The following is a 24,453-nucleotide window of genomic DNA, read 5'->3' on the forward strand; positions in this document are numbered from 1 at the left end:
GCAAGAAAGATCGCATTGTCAATTCCATCCGCAAGAGCAAGTGTTTCTCCAGCAAGTGTGCTTCAGACAACCCTTCTGATCCTTTCTGACTGCCAACAGATAGGTGAGAATCTTCCTCCTTCACCCATTAACACGATTAGATGTCCACCTTGTGTGCCTCCATCTGTAAGGTTCCCTAGCGAAGCATCACTGAAGACAACTAGTTTCAGAGTCATCTTTTCCAACATGCTGAAACTTTAGTCACTTGTTGTGATTTCAGTTTACGAACAACTTTGTTTGCCTCACGAATGGTTTGTACAGCGGCGTTTTGTGTTAGATGCCAAGTTGCAACCATCAAACCTTACATCAGGTCTACTCTGTCTAGCAACCCATAAAATGTGTCCTATCTTTGACCTCAATTGATCAGCTTCAATTCCACAGAGAGGGGAATTCCTTTGTACGGCTCTTGAAGAATCCATGTGAATGTGTTGAAGATTGTTGATATAGCTCTCCTGTTGCATCAGTATTGTTCCATCAACTGTAATAAACTCTATGCCAACATAACAAAAATGATCATGCTCCTCACGGCCGACCTGAAAAACAGATTTGAGGTGTGGAATCACAGTTGTAGCAAAGGTCTGTGAGCCACCCCAGATAAAGTCATCAACATGACAGGCAAGTACTCCAGTCACATTGCAGTCTTGATCAAGCCAATAGAAGACTGCAGGATCCACTTGTGACAGTTTTCCACCTGTATTCAGCATTGTTGCCTTGACTTTGTACCAGTAGAGTGATGCATCTGCCAGTCCATACACACACTTTTTTAGTTTCCACAGTGTTCCTTCGCATTTAGCTTCAGGCGGAGGTCGGATGTGAATGTCCCTTGACAGCTCTGTTCCCTGCAAAAATGCAGATTTGATGTCTACGGAATTAAGTTTCCATTTTTTCTAGCAGATCACGGACATCAGCAATCTGAGTGACTGAGGTGCATGTCGGTGAGTCTTTTGGGAGTTGTTTAGCAGCCAGCTCCTCTAAACCTCTAGCCACTAGACGTGCTTTAGGCACTATTCCAGTTAAGGATTCTTTAAGGGTACACACCCACCTTGTTGAGACACATTTTTGTCCAATGTCTAACTTCATCAAACACTCCATTTTTCCTCCAATTACTGAGCTCATCTAGCTTAGCTGAGTCAAATCACACGTCCTTTGTTTCAAGTACATCATCATTTTGAATGTCATTCTGTTTTTCTCGATTTTCCATTGGTTCAATTCTGAGATTATCTACAAGTGACAGGTCAGCTGACCCTGTTGTACCAGAAAGTGTAACTGGTTCAGAGTACTGCAAGTTGTACCAGTTCTGGTGTTTTCCTTTGGCTTTTCCTGCTCGTCCAATGACGGTTGCTGTATGTGGAATACCACTTTCTCTGTCCATGTATTTAACAGTTTGTCCAGTTTTCAGATTGGAACATCCATGTTGTCTTAACACATGTGGCTGTTGTTGAATGTTCTCCTCATTTGAACCCTCAACAGTATTATCTGTAGCATGTTTGAAGGTCTCTGCTTCATTTCCTGTGTCAGTTTCAGTGTCCATATCATTGGATGTGACATCTGGTAGGTTTGTGTCTGTTACTGTCTCCTTTTCATTCGGATGATTCTCAGCAACAGCCCCTCTATCTTGTTGATCATTTACTTTCCGCAATCTTGAGTGATGCACCCTGGCAATGATGCCTCCGTGCCTCACAAATATCACCACACCATCTTGGCCAATGACTACTCCCGGTCCCTTCCACTCTTGACAGTCAACTCGTTTGTAGTACACTTTGTTTCCAGTTTCGTACTTCTCATCGGTGGGTCGTAGCTGTTCACGCAGAGCCCTGCGAATTCTTTCTGAGCACTCTGCTTCAGTGAACGCTTTTCTCGCTGCATGTAGTGCTGAAAGGTGCTGTCCCACCCATGCACTCACACTGGTCCCTTCTAGTGCTGGTGGCTTGTCAACCAGTACAGAGGGAAGATTAGGGTTCTGCCCGAACACTAGTTGGTATGGGCTGTAACCATGAACATTGTGCATTGAGTTTTTTGCCATCAAAGCCCAATCTAGGGCTGTGTTCCAGTCACATCCATTGTCTTGCTTCACTTTCAGCATGATCTCTGTGAGTGTTTGATTGTGTCTCTCCAGAAGTCCATTGCTCCATGGACTGTATGCAGCAGTTGTCTTTACTTCCATGTTGAAGTTCTCTGCCATTTCTCTTATTTCATTATTATTGAATTCTCCTCCATTGTCACTGTACAATTTCTGGGGCGGGACATGCACACTTACCCAGGAATGATTGAAGTGCCTGACGATGTCACTGGGTTTCTTTGTATTCACAATGCTTCCAGCGCTGAAGCGTGTGAAGTGGTGGATTATGTGAAGGTACCACACACTTGGTGCTAACTCATGTAGATCTACAGCCACTGTTTCATTGTATTTGGAAGCCAGTGGCAAACCAACAGCTGGTCTGGGCTTAGGTTTACTGTATTTTTGACATGTCTCACAGCTGTTAACTACCTGCTGTAGAATGGAAATACTCTCATCATTATTCCCTGAACTGCTGAGTAACTTCTGAAGTCTGTCAACTGTAGCATGTCCAAACTGTTTGTGAAGCTTTAACAATACTTTGTGTTTTTCTTTTGTGTTTATGTTCTCTGTGACTGTCAGAATCTCCATGTGCTCTGTGTCCTCAGAATCTCATTTTTGCATGGACTCTGTGTGATGTCTTTGTCTAAAATCTTTACACAATAGTGGCCTGAGGTAGTAAATTAATGGGTCACTGGTTGTTTAAACATCACTGCCTTGTCATTGTTTGTCTAGTACAGCCCCTGCCTTCTTGAGGGAAGCTTTGCTTAATAGTAAGGGGATATCTGCAGGGACCACCTCTGTTTCAATGTGACACTTAGTCTGACACATTTTTGCTGGTATCTTAACTTGCTTGGTAGAATGGACGATTCTCCCATCTCCAAATTTGAAAGCTCTGTTGCTTGGTGTGTCAATCATATTTTGTACTTTTCATATTTAGTTCACTGACATAGCCATCAAGCCATTTTGCACCACACACTGTCCGTGTACATGCAGTATCAATCACAGCAGATCCTAAGGATTCAACTATAAAAATCTCAGTATCAGAAGCAGATTCATTTGAAAACAGTGTAATGTTACACTGCTCTCTCTCTGTGTTTACATTTTCCTCTGTTGGTTTAACTTGTTCATTTTTATGAGGACAGTCTTTAACCCAATGGTAAGTGCTTTGACAAATAGCACATTTTGATCTCCTTCCATATTTGTCCAGTGGATTTGTTCGAGGAAATGGCGCCCTCTTCAGGTTGTCTTGAGAACGTGACTTTTTGGCGCCTTTTCTCTGCTGCTCAGTGTAATATGATCCGTCACTCACTTGCATTCCATCTGTTACCGGCGCGACAGACATCTTTTCACCCAAAATTATTTTTAGTGCCGACTTCATTGATGCAAAAGTCAGCACAGTACAAGCAGTCAAAGCCAACTGTTTCTCCCTACCATCTAGACAGGCAGTATCTAGCAACTTGAAAGCTAACACTGCATCCGGGAGAACCATGTCGTACTTGCGCATCCTATTGTACCTCTGTTCGAAATCAATGATGTAGTCCGTCATTGCAACCGAAATATCTCTCGTAACACTGTCAAAGTTTGAATATGCCTCGTATGCACGGTCTTTCTCTTCTTTAAGAAACACAGAATCCAGTGCTCTGATCAAAGTTCCCATACCATCATCATTGTTCAAATCCTCAACGGATATTTCCAGTGCTGTATCTCTCGCTCTTCCCTCGAGCGATAATACCACAACAAGTGCTTGCTTTTTCACGTCCAGATTAGTAACCCGTGTCCAGATTCCAAGTTCATTTTCCCAACTTTCGTAAGACCTCTTCTCGTCGAAGCGAGGTGGCACATTGTAGTTATTAGCCATCCTCTGCTACCAATGTTAACTCGAAATGACACAACGACAAGGTTCCAGTTTAACAAAGTTTACTATACCGTATGAACACACTACAAGGTAGCCATTGCACTCTCGGCTCGGTCCATCAACGAACAGATGTCCTGCGCAGGCGCACTCTTGACTGAGTGATAGCAACGTAATAACAGAAATATAGGGATACTTAAAACATGAACTTAACAAAACCTACTGGACGGTATCTCTCCAGGAACAGGGTTGGAGTTAAAACCTACTGGAGGGTAGCTCTCCAGGAACAGGGTTGGAGTTAAAACCTACAGGAGGGTAGCTCTCCAGGAACAGGGTTGGAGTAAAAACCTACAGGAGGTTAGCTCTCCAGGAACAGGGTTGGAGTTAAAACCTACAGGAGGGTAGTTCTCCAGGAACAGGGTTGGAGTTAAAACCTACAGGAGGTTAGCTCTCCAGGAACAGGGTTGGAGTTAAAACCTACAGGAGGTTAGCTCTCCAGGAACAGGGTTGGAGTTAAAACCTACAGGAGGTTAGCTCTCCAGGAACAGGGTTGGAGTTAAAACCTACAGGAGGGTATCTCTCCAGGAACAGGGTTGGAGTTAAACCCTACAGGAGGGTAGCTCTCCAGGAACAGGTTTGGAGTTAAAACCTACAGGAGGTTAGCTCTCCAGGAACAGGGTTGGAGTTAAAACCTACAGGAGGGTATCTCTCCAGGAACAGGGTTGGAGTTAAACCCTACAGGATGGTAGCTCTCCAGGAACAGGTTTGGAGTTAAAACCTACAGGAGGGTATCTCTCCAGGAACAGGGTTGGAGTTAAAACCTACAGGAGGGTATCTCTCCAGGAACAGGGTTGGAGTTAAACCCTACAGGAGGGTAGCTCTCCAGGAACAGGGTTGGAGTTAAACCCTACAGGAGGGTAGCTCTCCAGGAACAGGTTTGGAGTTAAAACCTACAGGAGGGTATCTCTCCAGGAACAGGTTTGGAGTTAAACCCTACAGGAGGGTATCTCTCCAGGAACAGGGTTGGAGTTAAACCTACAGGAGGGTATCTCTCCAGGAACAGGGTTGGAGTTAAACCCTACAGGATGGTAGCTCTCCAGGAACAGGTTTGGAGTTAAACCCTACAGGAGGGTATCTCTCCAGGAACAGGGTTGGAGTTAAAACCTACAGGAGGGTAGCTCTCCAGGAACAGGGTTGGAGTTAAACCCTACAGGAGGGTAGCTCTCCAGGAACAGGGTTGGAGTTAAAACCTACAGGAGGGTAGCTCTCCAGGAACAGGGTTGGAGTTAAAACCTACAGGAGGGTAGCTCTCCAGGAACAGGGTTGGAGTTAAACCCTACAGGAGGGTAGCTCTCCAGGAACAGGTTTGGAGAGCCCTGGTTAGTGAAACGACACAACAAGAGTGACTCTCACCCCAGCTTCTCTGCTGAGCCCTTCTGAAGCAGGGTGGTGTAGCAGAGGTTGTGGGCCATCATGATGGAGGGATACAGGGAGGAGAAATCCAGGGTGGCGATGGGAACGCTGTAGTATCTGGAGAACACAGAGAGACAGAGATAACAAGTTCACGTTTTTACCCACATAGCAGTAATAGACAGTGAAATACATAAAGGGACCACAATGGAAATAAGTCATTGACTTTACTGTGTTATCGCTGACAGCATGTATGTACTGTGTGGATATTTATTGAACTGTCAAATAAAAATCAAATCAATATTAGATTACATTAATATACAAACAAAACATTCAAGCTAAAATCACAAGTTAAAACCATGCCAGAACACACCCTAAAACACAGAGCAGTGTTACTCACCCTGTCTGTCTCAATGACTGTAACTCCAGTAGTCTTCAGAGCAGTGTTACTCACCCTGTCTGTCTCAATGACTGTAACTCCAGTAGTCTTCAGAGCAGTGTTACTCACCCTGTCTCTGTCTCAATGACTGTAACTCCAGTAGTCTTCAGAGCAGTGTTACTCACCCTGTCTCTGTCTCAATGACTGTAACTCCAGTAGTCTTCAGAGCAGTGTTACTCACCCTGTGTCTGTCTCAATGACTGTAACTCCAGTAGTCTTCAGAGCAGTGTTACTCACCCTGTCTGTCTCAATGACTGTAACTCCAGTAGTCTTCAGAGCAGTGTTACTCACCTTGTCTCTGTCTCAATGACTGTAACTCCAGTAGTCTTCAGAGCAGTGTTACTCACCCTGTCTCTGTCTCAATGACTGTAACTCCAGTAGTCTTCAGAGCAGTGTTACTCACCCTGTCTCTGTCTCAATGACTGTAACTCCAGTAGTCTTCAGAGCAGTGCTACTCACCCTGTCCCTGTCTCAATGACTGTAACTCCAGTAGTCTTCAGAGCAGTGTTACTCACCCTGTCTCTGTCTCAATGACTGTAACTCCAGTAGTCTTCAGAGCAGTGTTACTCACCCTGTCTCTGTCTCAATGACTGTAACTCCAGTAGTCTTCAGAGCAGTGTTACTCACCCCGTCTCTGTCTCAATGACTGTAACTCCAGTAGTCTTCAGAGCAGTGTTACTCACCCCGTCTCTGTCTCAATGACTGTAACTCCAGTAGTCTTCAGAGCAGTGTTACTCACCCTGTCTCTGTCTCAATGACTGTAACTCCAGTAGTCTTCAGAGCAGTGTTACTCACCCTGTCTGTCTCAATGACTGTAACTCCAGTAGTCTTCAGAGCAGTGTTACTCACCCTTTCTCTGGCTCAATGACTGTAGCTCCAGTGTAGTCTTCACCTCCCTCAGGCTTCACCACTGGCATGACCAGCCCCTGTTTCATTGCCTAACACACACACACACAGACTACATCATTTTCTAGGTCCCAAACATTTAGGTGAGAACGTGTGTTCTAGGAATGTGTATTGAGAGAAAGAGTGTGTGTGTGTGTGTGTGTGTCTCACCTGCCGCAGTAGCTGGGACACCACTTTGATCTGCTGACCTCTGGAGAGCAGGTAGGTGAGGGGAACCCCGGTGACTCTGGCCATCTCCATGTAGTTGATCACACACATCAGCTTCTGCAGCAGACGCAGGGGCAGGTAGGCATCCTTCAGACAGTACACCGCCAGGCGCCTCCGCGTCTGCTCATTACCATTCTGGGATAGAAGGACGACAGGGAGGGAAAGAGAGGAAACATGAATGAGACACTGTCAGTATCTGGGGGAAAGTCAGGGTACTAATAGGCCTCCACTTGAGTGAGTGAGTAATGGAGTGAGAGAGCAGAGAGAGAGCGAGAGCAGAGAGAGAGAGCAGAGAGAGAGAGAGAGAGCGCAGAGAGAGAGCGCAGAGAGAGAGAGCGCAGAGAGAGAGAGAGCAGAGAGCAGAGAGAGCAGAGAGAGCGAGAGAGAGAGCAGAGAGAGAGAGAGCAGAGAGAGAGAGAGAGAGCAGAGAGAGAGAGAGCAGAGAGAGAGAGAGAGAGCAGAGAGAGAGAGAGAGAGAGCAGAGAGAGAGAAGAGAGAGAGAGAGAGAGCAGAGAGAGAGAGAGCAGAGAGAGAGAGAGAGAGAGAGAGCAGAGAGATGTACCTGCAGATCTGTGATGATAGAATGCTGAACATCCTCCTTCTGTTCTTGCAGGAAGTGGAAGCTGACGGCATTGAGCGTATACGAGCGCAGTTTGTAGTCCCTCAGCAGCACCTGAAGGACCCACATGGACAGATCCAGGGTCAGTCAGACAGAACACTTGGGAACAGTCAGAACAACCGAACAGTCAGTCCTACAGAACAACCGAACAGTCAGTCCTACAGAACAACCGAACAGTCAGTCCTACAGAACAATCCGAACAGCCAGTCAGAACAATACAACTGTCAGTCTGAACCCTCAGAATAGAACCCTTAGAACAGAATCATTCAGAACAGAACCCTCAGAACAGAACAGTCCGTTTGTAGTCCCTCAGCAGCACCTGAATAACCCACATGAACAGATCCAGGGTCAGTCAGAACAGAGCCCTTAGAACAACAGAACAGTCTGTTTGTAGTCCCTCAGCAGCACCTGAAGAACCCACATGAACAGATCCAGGGTCAGTCAGAACAGAGCCCTTAGAACAACAGAACAGTCTGTTTGTAGTCCCTCAGCAGCACCTGAAGAACCCACATGGACAGATCCAGGGTCAGTCAGAACAGAGCCCTTAGAACAACAGAACAGTCTGTTTGTAGTCCCTCAGCAGCACCTGAAGAACCCACATGGACAGATCCAGGGTCAGTCAGAACAGAGCCCTTAGAACAACAGAACAGTCTGTTTGTAGTCCCTCAGCAGCACCTGAAGAACCCACATGAACAGATCCAGGGTCAGTCAGAACAGAGCCCTTAGAACAACAGAACAGTCTGTTTGTAGTCCCTCAGCAGCACCTGAAGAACCCACATGGACAGATCCAGGGTCAGTCAGAACAGAGCCCTTAGAACAACAGAACAGTCTGTTTGTAGTCCCTCAGCAGCACCTGAAGAACCCACATGGACAGATCCAGGGTCAGTCAGAACAGAGCCCTTAGAACAACAGAACAGTCTGTTTGTAGTCCCTCAGCAGCACCTGAATAACCCACATGAACAGATCCAGGGCATAGAGTTACAGGACTCATCCTTGTATGTGTTCCATTATGGTGTCTGTCCATAGGAATCCCCACCCAGTTGATGTCCACACAAAAACATGAATCCATGATGAGTCTAACTATGGTCCAGGGTCAGTCAGACAGAACACTCACAATACTGACTCCATCTTGTCTGCTACGCTGGTCTACAGTTGAAAACCTCTACTCCCAGAACCTAGCTAATCTAGTAGCTAGCCAGCACGCAACATATGGTTCTGGGTTCCAACACTGGATGAGTGCATGTTATCTTTTCCTATACATAAGGTCAGAGGTCAGCGGCCGGCCAGTTACCTGGAGCAGGTCAAACTGAACTCGTCCCTCCATGTTAAGGATCTTGTTCTCTCTGCGGCCCATCTGTTTGCTCTGGAAGCTGGAGTCTCTCAGGACTGACTTGATGCCCTGTACTCTGCCCAGGTAGGGGAACAGATTGACCTGGAATCAGACATATCAATCAATCAAATGCATTTTATAAAGCGCGTTATACATCATCAGTAGTCAGAGTGCTTTACAGATCCAGCTTAAAACCCCAAAGAGCAAGAGATAGAGGCACAGAGACACAGAGGCACAGAGACACAGAGACACAGAGACACAGAGACACAGAGGCACAGAGACACAGAGACACAGAGGCACAGAGGCACAGAGGCACAGAGACACAGAGACACAGAGGCACAGAGGCACAGAGACACAGAGACACAGAGACACAGAGACACAGAGACACAGAGGCACAGAGGCACAGAGGCACAGAGGCACAGAGGCACAGAGGCACAGAGGCACAGAGGCACAGAGACACAGAGGCACAGAGGCACAGAGGCACAGAGGCACAGAGGCACAGAGACACAGACATCACTCCAGATGTCTCTTTCCATTACTTTAATAGAGGATGGACGTGGGCAGGTAGGAGAGACAGCCACGCTACTCCAGCAGCCTTTTAAAGGTCATTGTTTCTAAAAACAACATTTCCGTGAATTTTCCAATTATTATTTTGGGGGCCTAATTCACAAATGCATTTCTTAGCGTCAAAGGTTTGTGTGCGAGTTGTTTTTTGGGTCGGACCAAAATCATCGCTGTTTTGGGGATCTCTAGTTTCTTCCAGGGCAGCGGTTTAGGCCCCTTACCCTTTTCAATCTTTACTAACGACATGCCGCTGGCTCTGAGTAAATGACTCAACACTACACACGTCAGATACTACAGCAACTGAAATGACTGCAACACTTAACTTAGAGCTGCAGCTAGTTTCAGAATGGGTGGCAAGGAAGAAGTTAGTCCTAAATATTTAAAAACTACAAGCATTGTATTTGGGACAAACCATTCACTAAACCCTAAACCACACCTCGTAATGAATGTGGTAATGAGAAAGTTGAGACTAAACTGCTTGGAGGAACCCTGGACTGTAAACTGTCATGGTCAAAACATATTGATACAACAGTAGCTAAGATGGGGAGAAGTCTGTCTATAATGAAGTGCTGCTCTGCCTTCTTAACAACACTATCAACAAGGCAGGTCCTACAGGCCCTAGTTTTGTCGCACCTGGACTAGTGTTCAGTCATGTGGTCAGGTGCCACAAAAAAGGACGTATGAAAATTGCAATTGGCTCAGAACAGGGCAGCACGGATGTACACAGAGAGCTAACATTAATGACATGCATGTCAATCTCTCATGGCTCACAAAGAGGAAGAGAGATTGACTTCATCACTACGTGTTTTTGTAATACGTGTTGACATGCTGAATGTACAGAGGTGTCTGTTTAAAATGCTCGTACAAAGCTTGGACACCCATTCATACCTCACAAGACATGCCACCAGAGGTCTCTTCACAGTCCCCAAGTCCAGAACAGACTATTGGAGGCGCACAGTACTACACAGAGCCATGTCTACATGGAACTCTATTCCACATCAGGTAACTGATGCAGCAGTAGAATCAGATTTAAAAAGCAGGTAGAAATACATCGGGGACTGTGAAGACATGCACATACATTGTAATATTGTTGAATGGTGGTATTATACATATGTAAATGTAAGTGGTTTAATGTGTTTGGACCCCAGGAAGAGTATCTGCTGCCTTGTCCCTAATAAATACAAATAACAGCCACATCTCTAGTATCTTATAACAGCCAGGTACAGCTCCAGCTGTTAGACTGACAGGCAGGTACAGCTCCAGCTGTTAGACTGACAGCCAGGTACAGCTCCAGCTGTTACGCTGACAGCCAGGTACAGCTCCAGCTGTTAGGCTGACAGCCAGGTACAGCTCCAGCTGTTAGGCTGACAGCCAGGTACAGCTCCAGCTGTTAGGCTGACAGCCAGGTACAGCTCCAGCTGTTAGGCTGACAGGCAGGTACAGCTCCAGCTGTTAGGCTGACAGGCAGGTACAGCTCCAGCTGTTAGGCTGACAGCCAGGTACAGCTCCAGCTGTTAGGCTGACAGGCAGGTACAGCTCCAGCTGTGAGGCTGACAGGCAGGTACAGCTCCAGCTGTGAGGCTGACAGGCAGGTACAGCTCCAGCTGTGAGGCTGACAGGCAGGTACAGCTCCAGCTGTGAGGCTGACAGGCAGGTACAGCTCCAGCTGTGAGACTGACAGGCAGGTACAGCTCCAGCTGTGAGACTGACAGGCAGGTACAGCTCCAGCTGTGAGACTGACAGGCAGGTACAGCTCCAGCTGTGAGACTGACAGGCAGGTACAGCTCCAGCTGTGAGACTGACAGGCAGGTACAGCTCCAGCTGTGAGACTGACAGGCAGGTACAGCTCCAGCTGTGAGACTGACAGGCAGGTACAGCTCCAGCTGTGAGACTGACAGGCAGGTACAGCTCCAGCTGTGAGACTGACAGGCAGGTACAGCTCCAGCTGTGAGACTGACAGGCAGGTACAGCTCCAGCTGTGAGACTGACAGGCAGGTACAGCTCCAGCTGTGAGGCTGACAGGCAGGTACAGCTCCAGCTGTGAGGCTGACAGGCAGGTACAGCTCCAGCTGTGAGGCTGACAGGCAGGTACAGCTCCAGCTGTGAGGCTGACAGGCAGTTACAGCTCCAGCTGTGAGGCTGACAGGCAGGTACAGCTCCAGCTGTGAGGCTGACAGGCAGGTACAGCTCCAGCTGTGAGGCTGACAGGCAGGTACAGCTCCAGCTGTGAGGCTGACAGGCAGGTACAGCTCCAGCTGTTAGGCTGACAGGCAGGTACAGCTCCAGCTGTTAGGCAGACAGGCAGGTACAGCTCCAGCTGTTAGGCTGACAGGCAGGTACAGCTCCAGCTGTTAGGCTGACAGGCAGGTACAGCTCCAGCTGTTAGGCTGACAGGCAGGTACAGCTCCAGCTGTTAGGCTGACAGGCAGGTACAGCTCCAGCTGTTAGGCTGACAGGCAGGTACAGCTCCAGCTGTTAGGCTGACAGGCAGGTACAGCTCCAGCTGTTAGGCTGACAGGCAGGTACAGCTCCAGCTGTTAGGCTGACAGGCAGGTACAGCTCCAGCTGTTAGGCTGACAGGCAGGTACAGCTCCAGCTGTTAGGCTGACAGGCAGGTACAGCTCCAGCTGTGAGACTGACAGGCATGTACAGCTCCAGCTGTGAGACTGACAGGCAGGTACAGCTCCAGCTGTGAGACTGACAGGCAGGTACAGCTCCAGCTGTTAGGCTGACAGGCAGGTACAGCTCCAGCTGTGAGACTGACAGGTCCACACACAAAAAGGCAATATACAACAAATACTGCATCAACAGACATTGATATAGCAGGTTAGACTTAGAATCTGGACGTTCTGATTCTAGAAGTTTCCATAGAACCATGGCCAGTCTGTCTGTACTGACCTTCAGGGTAGCTGCTCTGTTCAGCAGGTAGGGAAGGTCAAAGTTCTGGATGTTGTAGCCAGTGATGATGTCTGCATCCACTGTCCTCACAAACTCAGCCCAGCTCTGCAGGGGGAATACAAAGAGCCAATCAGGGGGGAAACCTCCACTGCTTTTGGTCTTAAAGCAGCCACGCTCAACTCCACACAAGTGTGTATGTATATGTTACCTGTAGTAACTGGCTCTCTTTAGTAAAGCACAGGACCTGGGAGCCCACGATGCTGGAGCAGGACTGGAGGGTGAAGACGGTGCGGATGAAGGGTTCCTTCTCTCCCTGTCGCTGCACCATGGAGGCTATCTGGATCACTGGGTCTTTCTCTGCCTCTGGAAATATCCCTAGAAGAAGACAAGAGAGTCTGACCAACCTTTAGAATAGTGAATACTGTTCTGATTCTAGACGCTCAGTTACATAGAATAGTCTGAATATTCCTTATGTAATGTTAACAGGGAGCTAACATGGCTGTATATAATGTTGTAGAGTCATGTAAATGAAGAGTTAACATGGCTGTCATAGAATGTTGTAGTGTCATGTAAATGAAGATCTAACATGGCTGTATAGAATGTTGTAGAGTCATGTAAATGAAGAGTTAACATGGCTGTATAGAATGTTGTAGTGTCATGTAAATGAAGATCTAACATGGCTGTATAGAATGTTGTAGAGTCATGTAAATGAAGAGCTAACGTGGCTGTATAGAATGTTGTAGTGTCATGTAAATGAAGAGTTAACATGGCTGTATAGAATGTTGTAGTGTCATGTAAATGAAGAGCTAACATGGCTGTATAGAATGTTGTAGTGTCATGTAAATGAAGAGTTAACATGGCTGTATAGAATGTTGTAGAGTCATGTAAATGAAGAGTTAACATGGCTGTATAGAATGTTGTAGTGTCATGTAAATGAAGAGTTAACATGGCTGTATAGAATGTTGTAGAGTCATGTAAATGAAGAGTTAACATGGCTGTATAGAATGTTGTAGTGTCATGTAAATGAAGATCTAACATGGCTGTATAGAATGTTGTAGTGTCATGTAAATGAAGATCTAACATGGCTGTATAGAATGTTGTAGAGTCATGTAAATGAAGATCTAACATGGCTGTATAGAATGTTGTAGTGTCATGTAAATGAAGATCTAACATGGCTGTATAGAATGTTGTAGAGTCATGTAAATGAAGATCTAACATGGCTGTATAGAATGTTGTAGTGTCATGTAAATGAAGATCTAACATGGCTGTATAGAATGTTGTAGTGTCATGTAAATGAAGAGCTAACATGGCTGTATAGAATGTTGTAGTGTCATGTAAATGAAGAGTTAACATGGCTGTATAGAATGTTGTAGTGTCATGTAAATGAAGATCTAACATGGCTGTATAGAATGTTGTAGTGTCATGTAAATGAAGAGTTAACATGGCTGTATAGAATGTTGTAGTGTCATGTAAATGAAGATCTAACATGGCTGTATAGAATGTTGTAGTGTCATGTAAATGAAGATCTAACATGGCTGTATAGAATGTTGTAGAGTCATGTAAATGAAGAGTTAACATGGCTGTATAGAATGTTGTAGTGTCATGTAAATGAAGATCTAACATGGCTGTATAGAATGTTGTAGTGTCATGTAAATGAAGAGTTAACAACGGCTGTATAGAATGTTGTAGTGTCATGTAAATGAAGATCTAACAACGGCTGTATAGAATGTTGTAGTGTCATGTAAATGAAGAGTTAACATGGCTGTATAGAATGTTGTAGTATCATGTAAATGAAGAGTTAACATGGCTGTATAGAATGTTGTAGTGTCATGTAAATGAAGATCTAACATGGCTGTATAGAATGTTGTAGTGTCATGTAAATGAAGATCTAACATGGCTGTATAGAATGTTGTAGTGTCATGTAAATTAAGAGCTAACATGACTGTATAGAATGTTGTAGTGTCATGTAAATGAAGATCTAACATGGCTGTATAGAATGTTGTAGAGTCATGTAAATGAAGAGTTAACATGGCTGTATAGAATGTTGTAGAGTCATGTAAATGAAGATCTAACATGGCTGTCATAGAATGTTGTAGAGTCATGTAAATGAAGAGTTAACATGGCTGTATAGAATGTTGTAGAGTCATGTAAATGAAGAGTTAACATGGCTGTATAGAATGTTGTAGAGTCATGTAAATGAAGAGTTAACATGGCTGTATAGAATGTTGTAGAGTCATGTAAATGAAGAGTTAACATGAATGTCATAGAATGTTGTAGTGTCATGTAAATGAAGATCTGACATGGCTGTATAGAATGTTGTAGTGTCATGTAAATGAAGATCTAACATGGCTGTATAGAATGTTGTAGTGTCATGTAAATGAAGATCTAACATGGCTGTCATAGAATGTTGTAGTGTCATGTAAATGAAGAGTTAACATGGCTGTATAGAATGTTGTAGTGTCATGTAAATGAAGAGTTAACATGGCTGTATAGAATGTTGTAGAGTCATGTAAATGAGTGTTAACATGGCTGTATAGAATGTTGTAGTGTCATGTAAATGAAGATCTAACATGGCTGTATAGAATGTTGTAGTGTCATGTAAATGAAGAGCTAACATGGCTGTATAGAATGTTGTAGTGTCATGTAAATGAAGATCTAACATGGCTGTATAGAATGTTGTAGTGTCATGTAAATGAAGAGCTAACATGGCTGTATAGAATGTTGTAGTGTCATGTAAATGAAGAGCTAACATGGCTGTATAGAATGTTGTAGAGTCATGTAAATGAAGAGTTAACATGGCTGTCATAGAATGTTGTAGTGTCATGTAAATGAAGAGCTAACATGGCTGTATAGAATGTTGTAGTGTCATGTAAATGAAGATCTAACATGGCTGTATAGAATGTTGTAGTGTCATGTAAATGAAGGCTAACATGGCTGTATAGAATGTTGTAGTGTCATGTAAATGAAGAGTTAACATGGCTGTATAGAATGTTGTAGTGTCATGTAAATGAAGATCTAACATGGCTGTATAGAATGTTGTAGTGTCATGTAAATGAAGAGTTAACATGGCTGTATAGAATGTTGTAGAGTCATGTAAATGAAGATCTAACATGGCTGTATAGAATGTTGTAGAGTCATGTAAATGAAGATCTAACATGGCTGTATAGAATGTTGTAGTGTCATGTAAATGAAGATCTAACATGGCTGTATAGAATGTTGTAGTGTCATGTAAATGAAGATCTAACATGGCTGTATAGAATGTTGTAGTGTCATGTAAATGAAGATCTAACATGGCTGTATAGAATGTTGTAGAGTCATGTAAATGAAGATCTAACATGGCTGTATAGAATGTTGTAGAGTCATGTAAATGAAGATCTAACATGGCTGTATAGAATGTTGTAGTGTCATGTAAATGAAGATCTAACAACGGCTGTATAGAATGTTGTAGTGTCATGTAAATGAAGATCTAACATGGCTGTATAGAATGTTGTAGAGTCATGTAAATGCATCATAATGCAGAAACCTCAAAGTCCCAACTCTCTAAATACATGTCTCTGCTGACAGGAGCCAGAGGACAAGCCAGTAAATACAGTCTCTCCAGTCCACAGACACACAGTCAGAGATTATAAAACTCCCTCCTAACATAAAATGAAGATGACAGTGTCTCTTGGCATTATACATGAAAACCACAATGGCATAATTAGACAACATCACATGACAATGAGACACCAGAGTACAGCACAATCTGCACAATAACTGCAGTCAGACTGCGCAGAATCACTGATCTACAAATCACTTTATATCCCAAATAACTAGCATACTCATTATGTAATCAAGACTAGTGATATAAACCTGGACGTGCCCATATTGACCTCCTCTGACACTGAATAACTGAGTATGTGGTGGTATAGTGCTGGTTTAGAACCCTGACACTGAATAACTGAGTATGTGGTGGTATAGTGCTGGTTTAGAACCCTGACACTGAATAACTGAGTATGTGGTGGTATAGTGCTGGTTTAGAACCCTGACACTGAATAACTGAGTATATGGTGGTATAGTGCTGGTTTAGAACCCTGACACTGAATAACTGAGTATGTGGTGGTATAGTGCTGGTTTAGAACCCTGACACTGAATAACTGAGTATGTGGTGGTATAGTGCTGGTTTAGAACCCTGACACTGAATAACTGAGTATGTGGTGGTATAGTGCTGGTTTAGAACCCTGACACTGAATAACTGAGTATATGGTGGTATAGTGCTGGTTTAAAACCCTGAAACTGAATAACTGAGTATGTGGTGGTATAGTGCTGGTTTAGAACCCTGACACTGAATAACTGAGTATGGGTGGTATAGTGCTGGTTTAGAACCCTGACACTGAATAACTGAGTATGTGGTGGTATAGTGCTGGTTTAGAACCCTGACACTGAATAACTGAGTATGTGGTGGTATAGTGCTGGTTTAGAACCCTGACGCTGGTTGGTAATCACTACCGTACACAATTATTAGACAAATACACAGTTGTCAAATACAGTACAATACAGCACAATACCATACAGTACAATACAACACCGTACAGTATGATAAAGTACAGTACAATGCTGTACAGAGCACAAACCTTTTCTTCCAGCACACTCAATGTCAAAGCTGAGAACCCTGAGAGGAGCGATCCTCTGGTACTCTCCCTCCGCTGGGTGACTGATCAGCTGGGTCCATCCCACATCAACCTCATACTGACACAGAGACACCTAGGAGAGAGGAGGGGGGGTATTGTAAATCTGGAACATCCCCTGGGTGTGTAAAGGCCCAGAGGTCTCTATTCTCTTACCTTGCCTGGGTAGTGAGCGTCCGTCTCCCCCACCTTCCTCTCCGCCCTCACCCGGTACTTCCCTTTGGGCAGCTCAATCCAGCAGCAACCCACCACATCACTGTCCACCATAAACCTAGCGCCACGGGACACAGCGGACCGCATTTATCAACATGTGTACAAATTAATTTGTTCATTCTCATGAAAAACAACTGCTTACTGTGTGAATTTGGTTGAAAATACATTTCTCCCTAAAAGGTCAAAATAATTGGTTTATATAGTTTAACACCAGAAGCCCTGAGGAAGTCATTTTGGCTGCTTATCAATAAAACATGTTCATCTCTTTTTAAAGTCCTGCACAACACTACTTCCTTGACTCATCCTAAATAAGTCTATTTTATTTGTGTTAGAAGCAGTTTCAGGACGACACGCCATTTTGTTTCACTGAGCGCCATAAAGTGACTTTTTCAAATCCTCCTAGTCACACGCAGGTAAGACATTTTGATTTCTATACCGTATCAGAAAGAGCACATTTGGAGGTGTCCAACACACTTACCACTGTGAATTAACTCTCAAAAATGTAAAGATTAACACTATTTCAAAATAAAACTTTATAAAAGAATAAACCCTGTTTTATGCCCTCCACACGTGAACACGCAGCTACAGACGACCTACAGTAACAAACTAATGACAATGATATTGTGTTCTTTGAAATTAAATGCATTCTGTATTCTAATGTTACTCAAGACCATCATAAACACAACCAAGTGTTCATTTTTTCGATGGCATATAGGAACAGTTTTTATTAGACTGTCAGAGTGTTGCAGCTCATTGAGGCAGTAAGGGGGGTAAGCGAGGCCCGGCAGTTTAGGGAATGAACTGGGTAAAAATGTCAAGAGAAAACCAGGACTGCTTTTTTTACTTCTCTCTCTCACACACACACACACACACACACACACACACACACACACACACACACACACACACACACACACACACACACACACACACACACACACACACACACACACCTTATCTCAAAGTCGATGTTAGCCTCGTAGGAAGAGAAGCTCTGAATGGGGAAAGGTCCGAACTTAAATCCCTGTTCCAGGAGCCTCTTCGCCGGGGCAATCAGACGAGGCATTGCCATGGTGATGCGCAGGAAGTCCACAATCCGTTTCCCATGGTAACCATACATAGCTGGAGGAGAGATGGGGAGGAAGTTATCAACTACACTGTCAGCCTAGTCAACACCACAGCACTACAAGCTACCACACACACACAACCAAAAACAACAGCGCAACTGTTAACACACAGGATACTCCTCTGCATCCTTGGTAAAAGGAGGTCATTAAGGACTGATAGAGCGTCTTCACTTCTTCATTCAACCAATTCAAACGCTCTTTTCTTTGCTACCTGTCCAGAAAATGTCCATGTTAACATTCTGAACTTTCCTTTGCCTCAAATGACTATTGGAACGCACCCTAAGTGTATCCAGGAGTCAGCAGTCCCACCACTAGCCTATTGGAACGCACCCTAAGTGTATCCAGGAGTCAGCAGTCCCACCACTAGCCTATTGGAACGCACCCTAAGTGTATCCAGGAGTCAGCAGTCCCACCACTAGCCTAGCCTATTGGAACACACCCTAAGTGTATCCAGGAGTCAGCAGTCCCACCACTAGCCTAGCCTATTGGAACGCACCCTAAGTGTATCCAGGAGTCAGCAGTCCCACCACTAGCCTATTGGAACGCACCCTAAGTGTATCCAGGAGTCAGCAGTCCCACCACTAGCCTAGCCTATTGGAACACACCCTAAGTGTATCCAGGAGTCAGCAGTTCCACCACTAGCCTAGCCTATTGGAACACACCCTAAGTGTATCCAGGAGTCAGCAGTCCCACCACTAGCCTAGCCTATTGGAACGCACCCTAAGTGTATCCAGGAGTCAGCAGTCCCACCACTAGCCTATTGGAACACACCCTAAGTGTATCCAGGAGTCAGCAGTCCCACCACTAGCCTATTGGAACGCACCCTAAGTGTATCCAGGAGTCAGCAGTCCCACCACTAGCCTAGCCTATTGGAACGCACCCTAAGTGTATCCAGGAGTCAGCAGTCCCACCACTAGCCTAGCCTATTGGAACACACCCTAAGTGTATCGAGGAGTCAGCAGTCCCACCACTAGCCTATTGGAACGCACCCTAAGTGTATCGAGGAGTCAGCAGTCCCACCACTAGCCTAGCCTATTGGAACGCACCCTAAGTGTATCCAGGAGTCAGCAGTCCCACCACTAGCCTAGCCTATTGGAACGCACCCTAAGTGTATCCAGGAGTCAGCAGTCCCACCACTAGCCTATTGGAACGCACCCTAAGTGTATCGAGGAGTCAGCAGTCCCACCACTAGCCTATTGGAACGCACCCTAAGTGTATCGAGGAGTCAGCAGTCCCACCACTAGCCTAGCCTATTGGAACGCACCCTAAGTGTATCCAGGAGTCAGCAGTCCCACCACTAGCCTATTGGAACACACCCTAAGTGTATCCAGGAGTCAGCAGTCCCACCACTAGCCTATTGGAACGCACCCTAAGTGTATCGAGGAGTCAGCAGTCCCACCACTAGCCTATTGGAACGCACCCTAAGTGTATCGAGGAGTCAGCAGTCCCACCACTAGCCTATTGGAACGCACCCTAAGTGTATCCAGGAGTCAGCAGTCCCACCACTAGCCTATTGGAACGCACCCTAAGTGTATCGAGGAGTCAGCAGTCCCACCACTAGCCTATTGGAACGCACCCTAAGTGTATCCAGGAGTCAGCAGTCCCACCACTAGCCTAGCCTATTGGAACGCACCCTAAGTGTATCCAGGAGTCAGCAGTCCCACCACTAGCCTAGCCTATTGGAACGCACCCTAAGTGTATCCAGGAGTCAGCAGTCCCACCACTAGCCTATTGGAACGCACCCTAAGTGTATCCAGGAGTCAGCAGTCCCACCACTAGACCAGACATGGGCACTATACCTACTTTCTTTGCGTGTGATGTCCACCGCCAGCACAGTGACCGACATGTTGTCCTTGTTGGAGCGCATGTCCTTCAGCACAGCAGAGTTAAGCTCCCTTTTGAACTCACTCAGGTGATCACTGGTGAACCCTGAGACAGAGAGAGGAAGGGAAGGGGAAAGTGAGAGAGAAAAGGGGTGGATGAATTTGATATTGTTACTCCATTCCACCGACTTGGTGGACAATTTTAAAGCCATTATTTTCATGTTGTTTGTGGTTGGCCATCAGATTGAGTCCTAAATAATAATGTAACCTTCTGCTTCTTAAAGTGACCACGACATTACTACTGTGACGCCTAGAAAACACGTATCTCACACGTTCATGCAATGCTTAGCTCACACTAATAGGTCTGATATATAGAGTAATGTTGCGTATCATTATATTATATTATTCATTTCCAGAGAAAACTCACCATTGGGGGCAGGGATGTAGAAATAGGGGGCAAAGCCGTGCACGTGGCAGCACACACTGTTCCCGCTGTCAGTCACCCCGAACATGCGGATTATTGGTACATTCCCCTGAGACTGACCTGGCATGCCAGCCACAGCAGCCCCTGTTGAACAGACCATCACAAACAGTTTAGGTAGGTGTCGTGACTCGTACCCCTGCCTTAAAACGTGACGTAAAAATGGCCTTTAAAAGTCTATAGCAGCCTAAATACGCTTCAACTAAAACTAACATGTTGGTCCCATGGACTGTCAGGCATTGCCTTTATATATCCATCTATGATCTTGAGAGTGGTTACATTTCTCCAGCCTCATCCCTGAGCTTTACTGCAACTGAAGTTGACTGTGACATAGCTTACCTAAATAGTAGTCGAGGTCGATCTGTTGGAAGACCAGGGTGTCAGAGTCCGGGTTAAGAGGGGCGGCCTGCGGCCGACGCCATCGGGGGTTGAGGTCAGCAGAGAACAGCTCACCTGCAACCGGGTCAAGGGTCAGATGTAGAAGACAGGAGATTGGTCAGTCAGTGTGATGTTAAAGAGGCAGGTTGGTGAAAAATGAATGAAACTCTCCACCACCAGTGTCAAATGGTAGCCTGGGTACCAGTGTGTTGAGTTATCATTCCACTCCCTGTCATGCTAAACATGTAGTAGGCCTACATGGAGTGGAATGATGGTTATAAACAGGTTCTGGATTTCAGGCTAGTCAAATGGCAGAAATCCTAAACATTTCAGTCATTCCAGACAATAGGAATCCCTGGTAAGACTAAAGCCTGCACAATGCACATCAACATGCGCTCTCCTCTCATCCTCTCACCAACAGGGATGACGTCATGCCCTGCCTGTCCTTCCCTCTCCTCCGCCTCCATATCGGCTTCTTCGAACAGGGCGAGTTCCTCCTCGAAGATCGACGGGCTGTCTTCCCAATCCCCAGCAGTTTTACCACGCTTGGCCTGGGACGCCCCGCCCCTCGGCGGACCGCTATTCCGCCTTTTAGCATCCATGTGTCCTACAGGAGACATCAATGGACCAACGATTAGTACTTACACACCTTGCAAGCATTTGTATCTGTCACGTGTGAATGTTTATATATTTAGTATTATATCTATATATTTAGTATTATATCTATATATTTATCTTACCTGATTTGCTACATACTTATGTTCCTTCTGGAAAAATAAAGTAATTATAGTCTATTCAACCAAATAGGCTACAACTGGTTCAGCTGGTAGAGCATGGCGCTGGCACCATCAGGTCGTGGGTTTGATTACCGCTACGGCCATCCATAAAAAAAATGATGTACCCACTACCGTAAGTCATTTTGGATAAAAACGTTAGTTAAAACGCATGTATATTATATAGCCAGGCCTATTTCATTCTGATTGATATAATTCACTGTCATCTGGCCACTTTGATTATACAGTTGAAGTTGGAAGTTTACATACACCTTAGCCAAATACATTTAAACTCAGTTTTTCACAATTCATGACATTTAATCCTCGTAAACAATTACTGTCTTAGGTCAGTTAGGATCACCACTTCATTTTAAGAATGTGAAATGTCAGAATAATAGTAGAGTGATTTATTTCATCTTTTTTTTTTTTCTTTCATCACATTCCCAGTGGGTCAGAAGTTTACATACACTCAATTACTATTTGGTAGCATTGCCTTTAAATTGTTTAACTTGGGTCAAACGTTACGGGTAGCCTTCCACAAGCTTCCCACAATAAGTTGGGTGAATTTTGACCCATTCCTCCTGACGGAGCTGGTGTAACTGAGTCAGGTTTGTAAGGCCTCCTTGCTCACACACACTTTTTCAGTCCTGCCCAAAAATGTTCTATATGATTGAGGTCAGGGCTTTGTGATGGCCACTCCAATACCTTGACTTTGTCGTCCTTAAGCCATTTTGCCACAACTTTGGAAGTATGCTTGGGGTCATTGTCCATTTGGAAGACCCATTGCGACCAAGCTTTAACTTCCTGACTGATGTTATGAGATGTTGCTTCAATATATTCACATCATTTTCCTGTTGCATGATGCCATCTATTTTGGGAAGTGCACCAGTCCCTCCTGCAGCAAAGCACCCCCACAACATGATGCTGCCACCCCCGTGCTTCACGGTTGGGAGGGTGTTCTTCGGCTTGAAAGCATCCCCCTTATTCCTTCAAACATAACGATGGTCATTATTGTCAAACAGTTCTATTTCTGTTTCAGATTATGAGCAGCCTTTTAGATTGTCAATATAGGACACATTTTACTGTGTAATATAGATACTTTTGTACCCGTTTCCTCCAGCATCTTCACAAGGTCCTTTGCTGTTCTGAGATTGATTTGTACTTTTCGCACCAAAGTACGTTCATCTCTAGGAGACAGAACGCCTCTCCTTCCTGAGCGGTATGAAGGCTGCGTGGTCCCATGGTGTTTATACTTGCATACTATTGTTTGTACAGGTGAACGTGGTACCTTCAGGCGTTTGGAATTTGCTCCCAAGGATGAACCAGACTTGTGGAGGTCTACATTTTTTTTTCTGAGGTCTTGGCTGATTACTTTTGATTTTCCCATGTCTTCAAGCAAAGGGGCACTGAGTTTGAAGGTAGGCCTTGAAATACATCCACAGGTAAACCTCCAATTGACTTAAATGATGTCAAGTAGCCTATCAGAAGCTACTAAAGCCATCACTTTTGTGGAATTTTCTAAGCTGTGTAAAGGCACAGTCATCTTAGTGTATGTAAACTCCTGACCCACTGGAATTGTGATACAGTGAATTATTAGTGAAATAATCTGTATGTATCAATTGTTGGAAAAATTACTTGTCATGCACAAAGTAGATGTCCTAACCAACTTGCCAAACTATAGTTTGTTAACAAGAAATTTGTGGAGTGGTTGAAAAACGAGTTTTAATGACTCCAACCTAAGTGAATGTAAACTTCCGACTTCAACTGTAGCTGATGTAGCTATGGTGAGCTTTCTAGTGCAGTGGCTGCCTGGGCATCAGTCGGGTGGACAGTGAAGGTTGTTGTGTTAGCTTGCTAGCCAGCTACCCTCATAAAATTCAATATTTAGGCCACTTCATTTCAATGCCCAATGATTCTTGAAATGCCTCATGAGTTTAGTAGAACGGTCTTACCCCACCATAATCCAAAATATAAGGTTGTTACAATGTCTTTGTAAACAATGTAGCTATAGCTTCAAAATATGTGCCAAACTAGCCATCACTCTGATCTCATGTAGACTGGGACTTGTTAGGTTCATAGCTCCATCTATGAAGTTGAGTGTTACCTAGCTACTACAGTAGCTCCCTCATTTTTACAAAGTTACCTACATGTATCCAGCCCTGGCTATTCCTGTGAACTAACTACAGTGGTGGAGAAAGTACAAAATGTTTATACTAGAGTAAAAGTAAAGATACCTTAAAAATGAAAATGACTCAAATAAGTGAGTCATCCAGTAAAATACTACTTGAGTAAAAGTCTGAGTATTTGGTTTAAATATACTTAAGTATCAAAATCAAATGTAATTGATCAAATGTACTTACGTATCAAAAGTAAAAATCATTTAAAATGTCTAATATTAAGCAAACCAGACGACACAGTGTTCTTGTTTTTTTAATTTACGGATAGCCAGGGGCACAGTTCAACACTCAGACATAATTTACAAACGAAGCATTTGTGTTTAGTGAGTCCTCCAGATCAGAGGCAGTAGGGATGACCAGGGATGTTTGCTTGATAAGTGCGTGAATTTGACAATTTTCCCGTCCTGCTAAACATTCAAAATGTAACGAGTACTTTTGGGTGTCAGGGAAAATGTATGAAGTAAAAAGCACAATAATTTTTAAGGAATGTA

At 44.6% G+C, this 24,453-nt stretch overlaps 1 protein-coding gene across 4 annotated transcripts in view; it reads right to left on the reverse strand.

The window, feature by feature from the left end:
* pold1 (polymerase (DNA directed), delta 1, catalytic subunit) overlaps nucleotides 1–24,453 on the reverse strand; it is a 45,270-nt gene that overhangs the window by 20,135 nt on the left and 682 nt on the right. For all 4 annotated transcript variants that reach the window (XM_082976052.1, XM_082976054.1, XM_082976053.1 and 1 more), the window contains 14 exon segments: nucleotides 21,428–21,619; nucleotides 20,974–21,087; nucleotides 20,581–20,721; nucleotides 20,134–20,259; nucleotides 18,157–18,325; nucleotides 17,147–17,261; nucleotides 16,937–17,066; nucleotides 12,532–12,698; nucleotides 12,324–12,428; nucleotides 8,823–8,963; nucleotides 7,475–7,585; nucleotides 6,856–7,047; nucleotides 6,649–6,737; nucleotides 5,364–5,480 (listed from right to left, as the gene is read on the reverse strand). In XM_082976052.1, the coding sequence (XP_082832178.1) occupies nucleotides 5,364–5,480; nucleotides 6,649–6,737; nucleotides 6,856–7,047; nucleotides 7,475–7,585; nucleotides 8,823–8,963; nucleotides 12,324–12,428; nucleotides 12,532–12,698; nucleotides 16,937–17,066; nucleotides 17,147–17,261; nucleotides 18,157–18,325; nucleotides 20,134–20,259; nucleotides 20,581–20,721; nucleotides 20,974–21,087; nucleotides 21,428–21,614 (1,904 nt within the window). In that variant the 5' untranslated portion in view covers nucleotides 21,615–21,619.

The sequence above is a fragment of the Salmo salar genome, chromosome 06, assembly GCF_965601325.2.
Source record: "Salmo salar chromosome 06, fSalSal1, whole genome shotgun sequence".
NCBI lineage: Eukaryota > Metazoa > Chordata > Actinopteri > Salmoniformes > Salmonidae > Salmo > Salmo salar.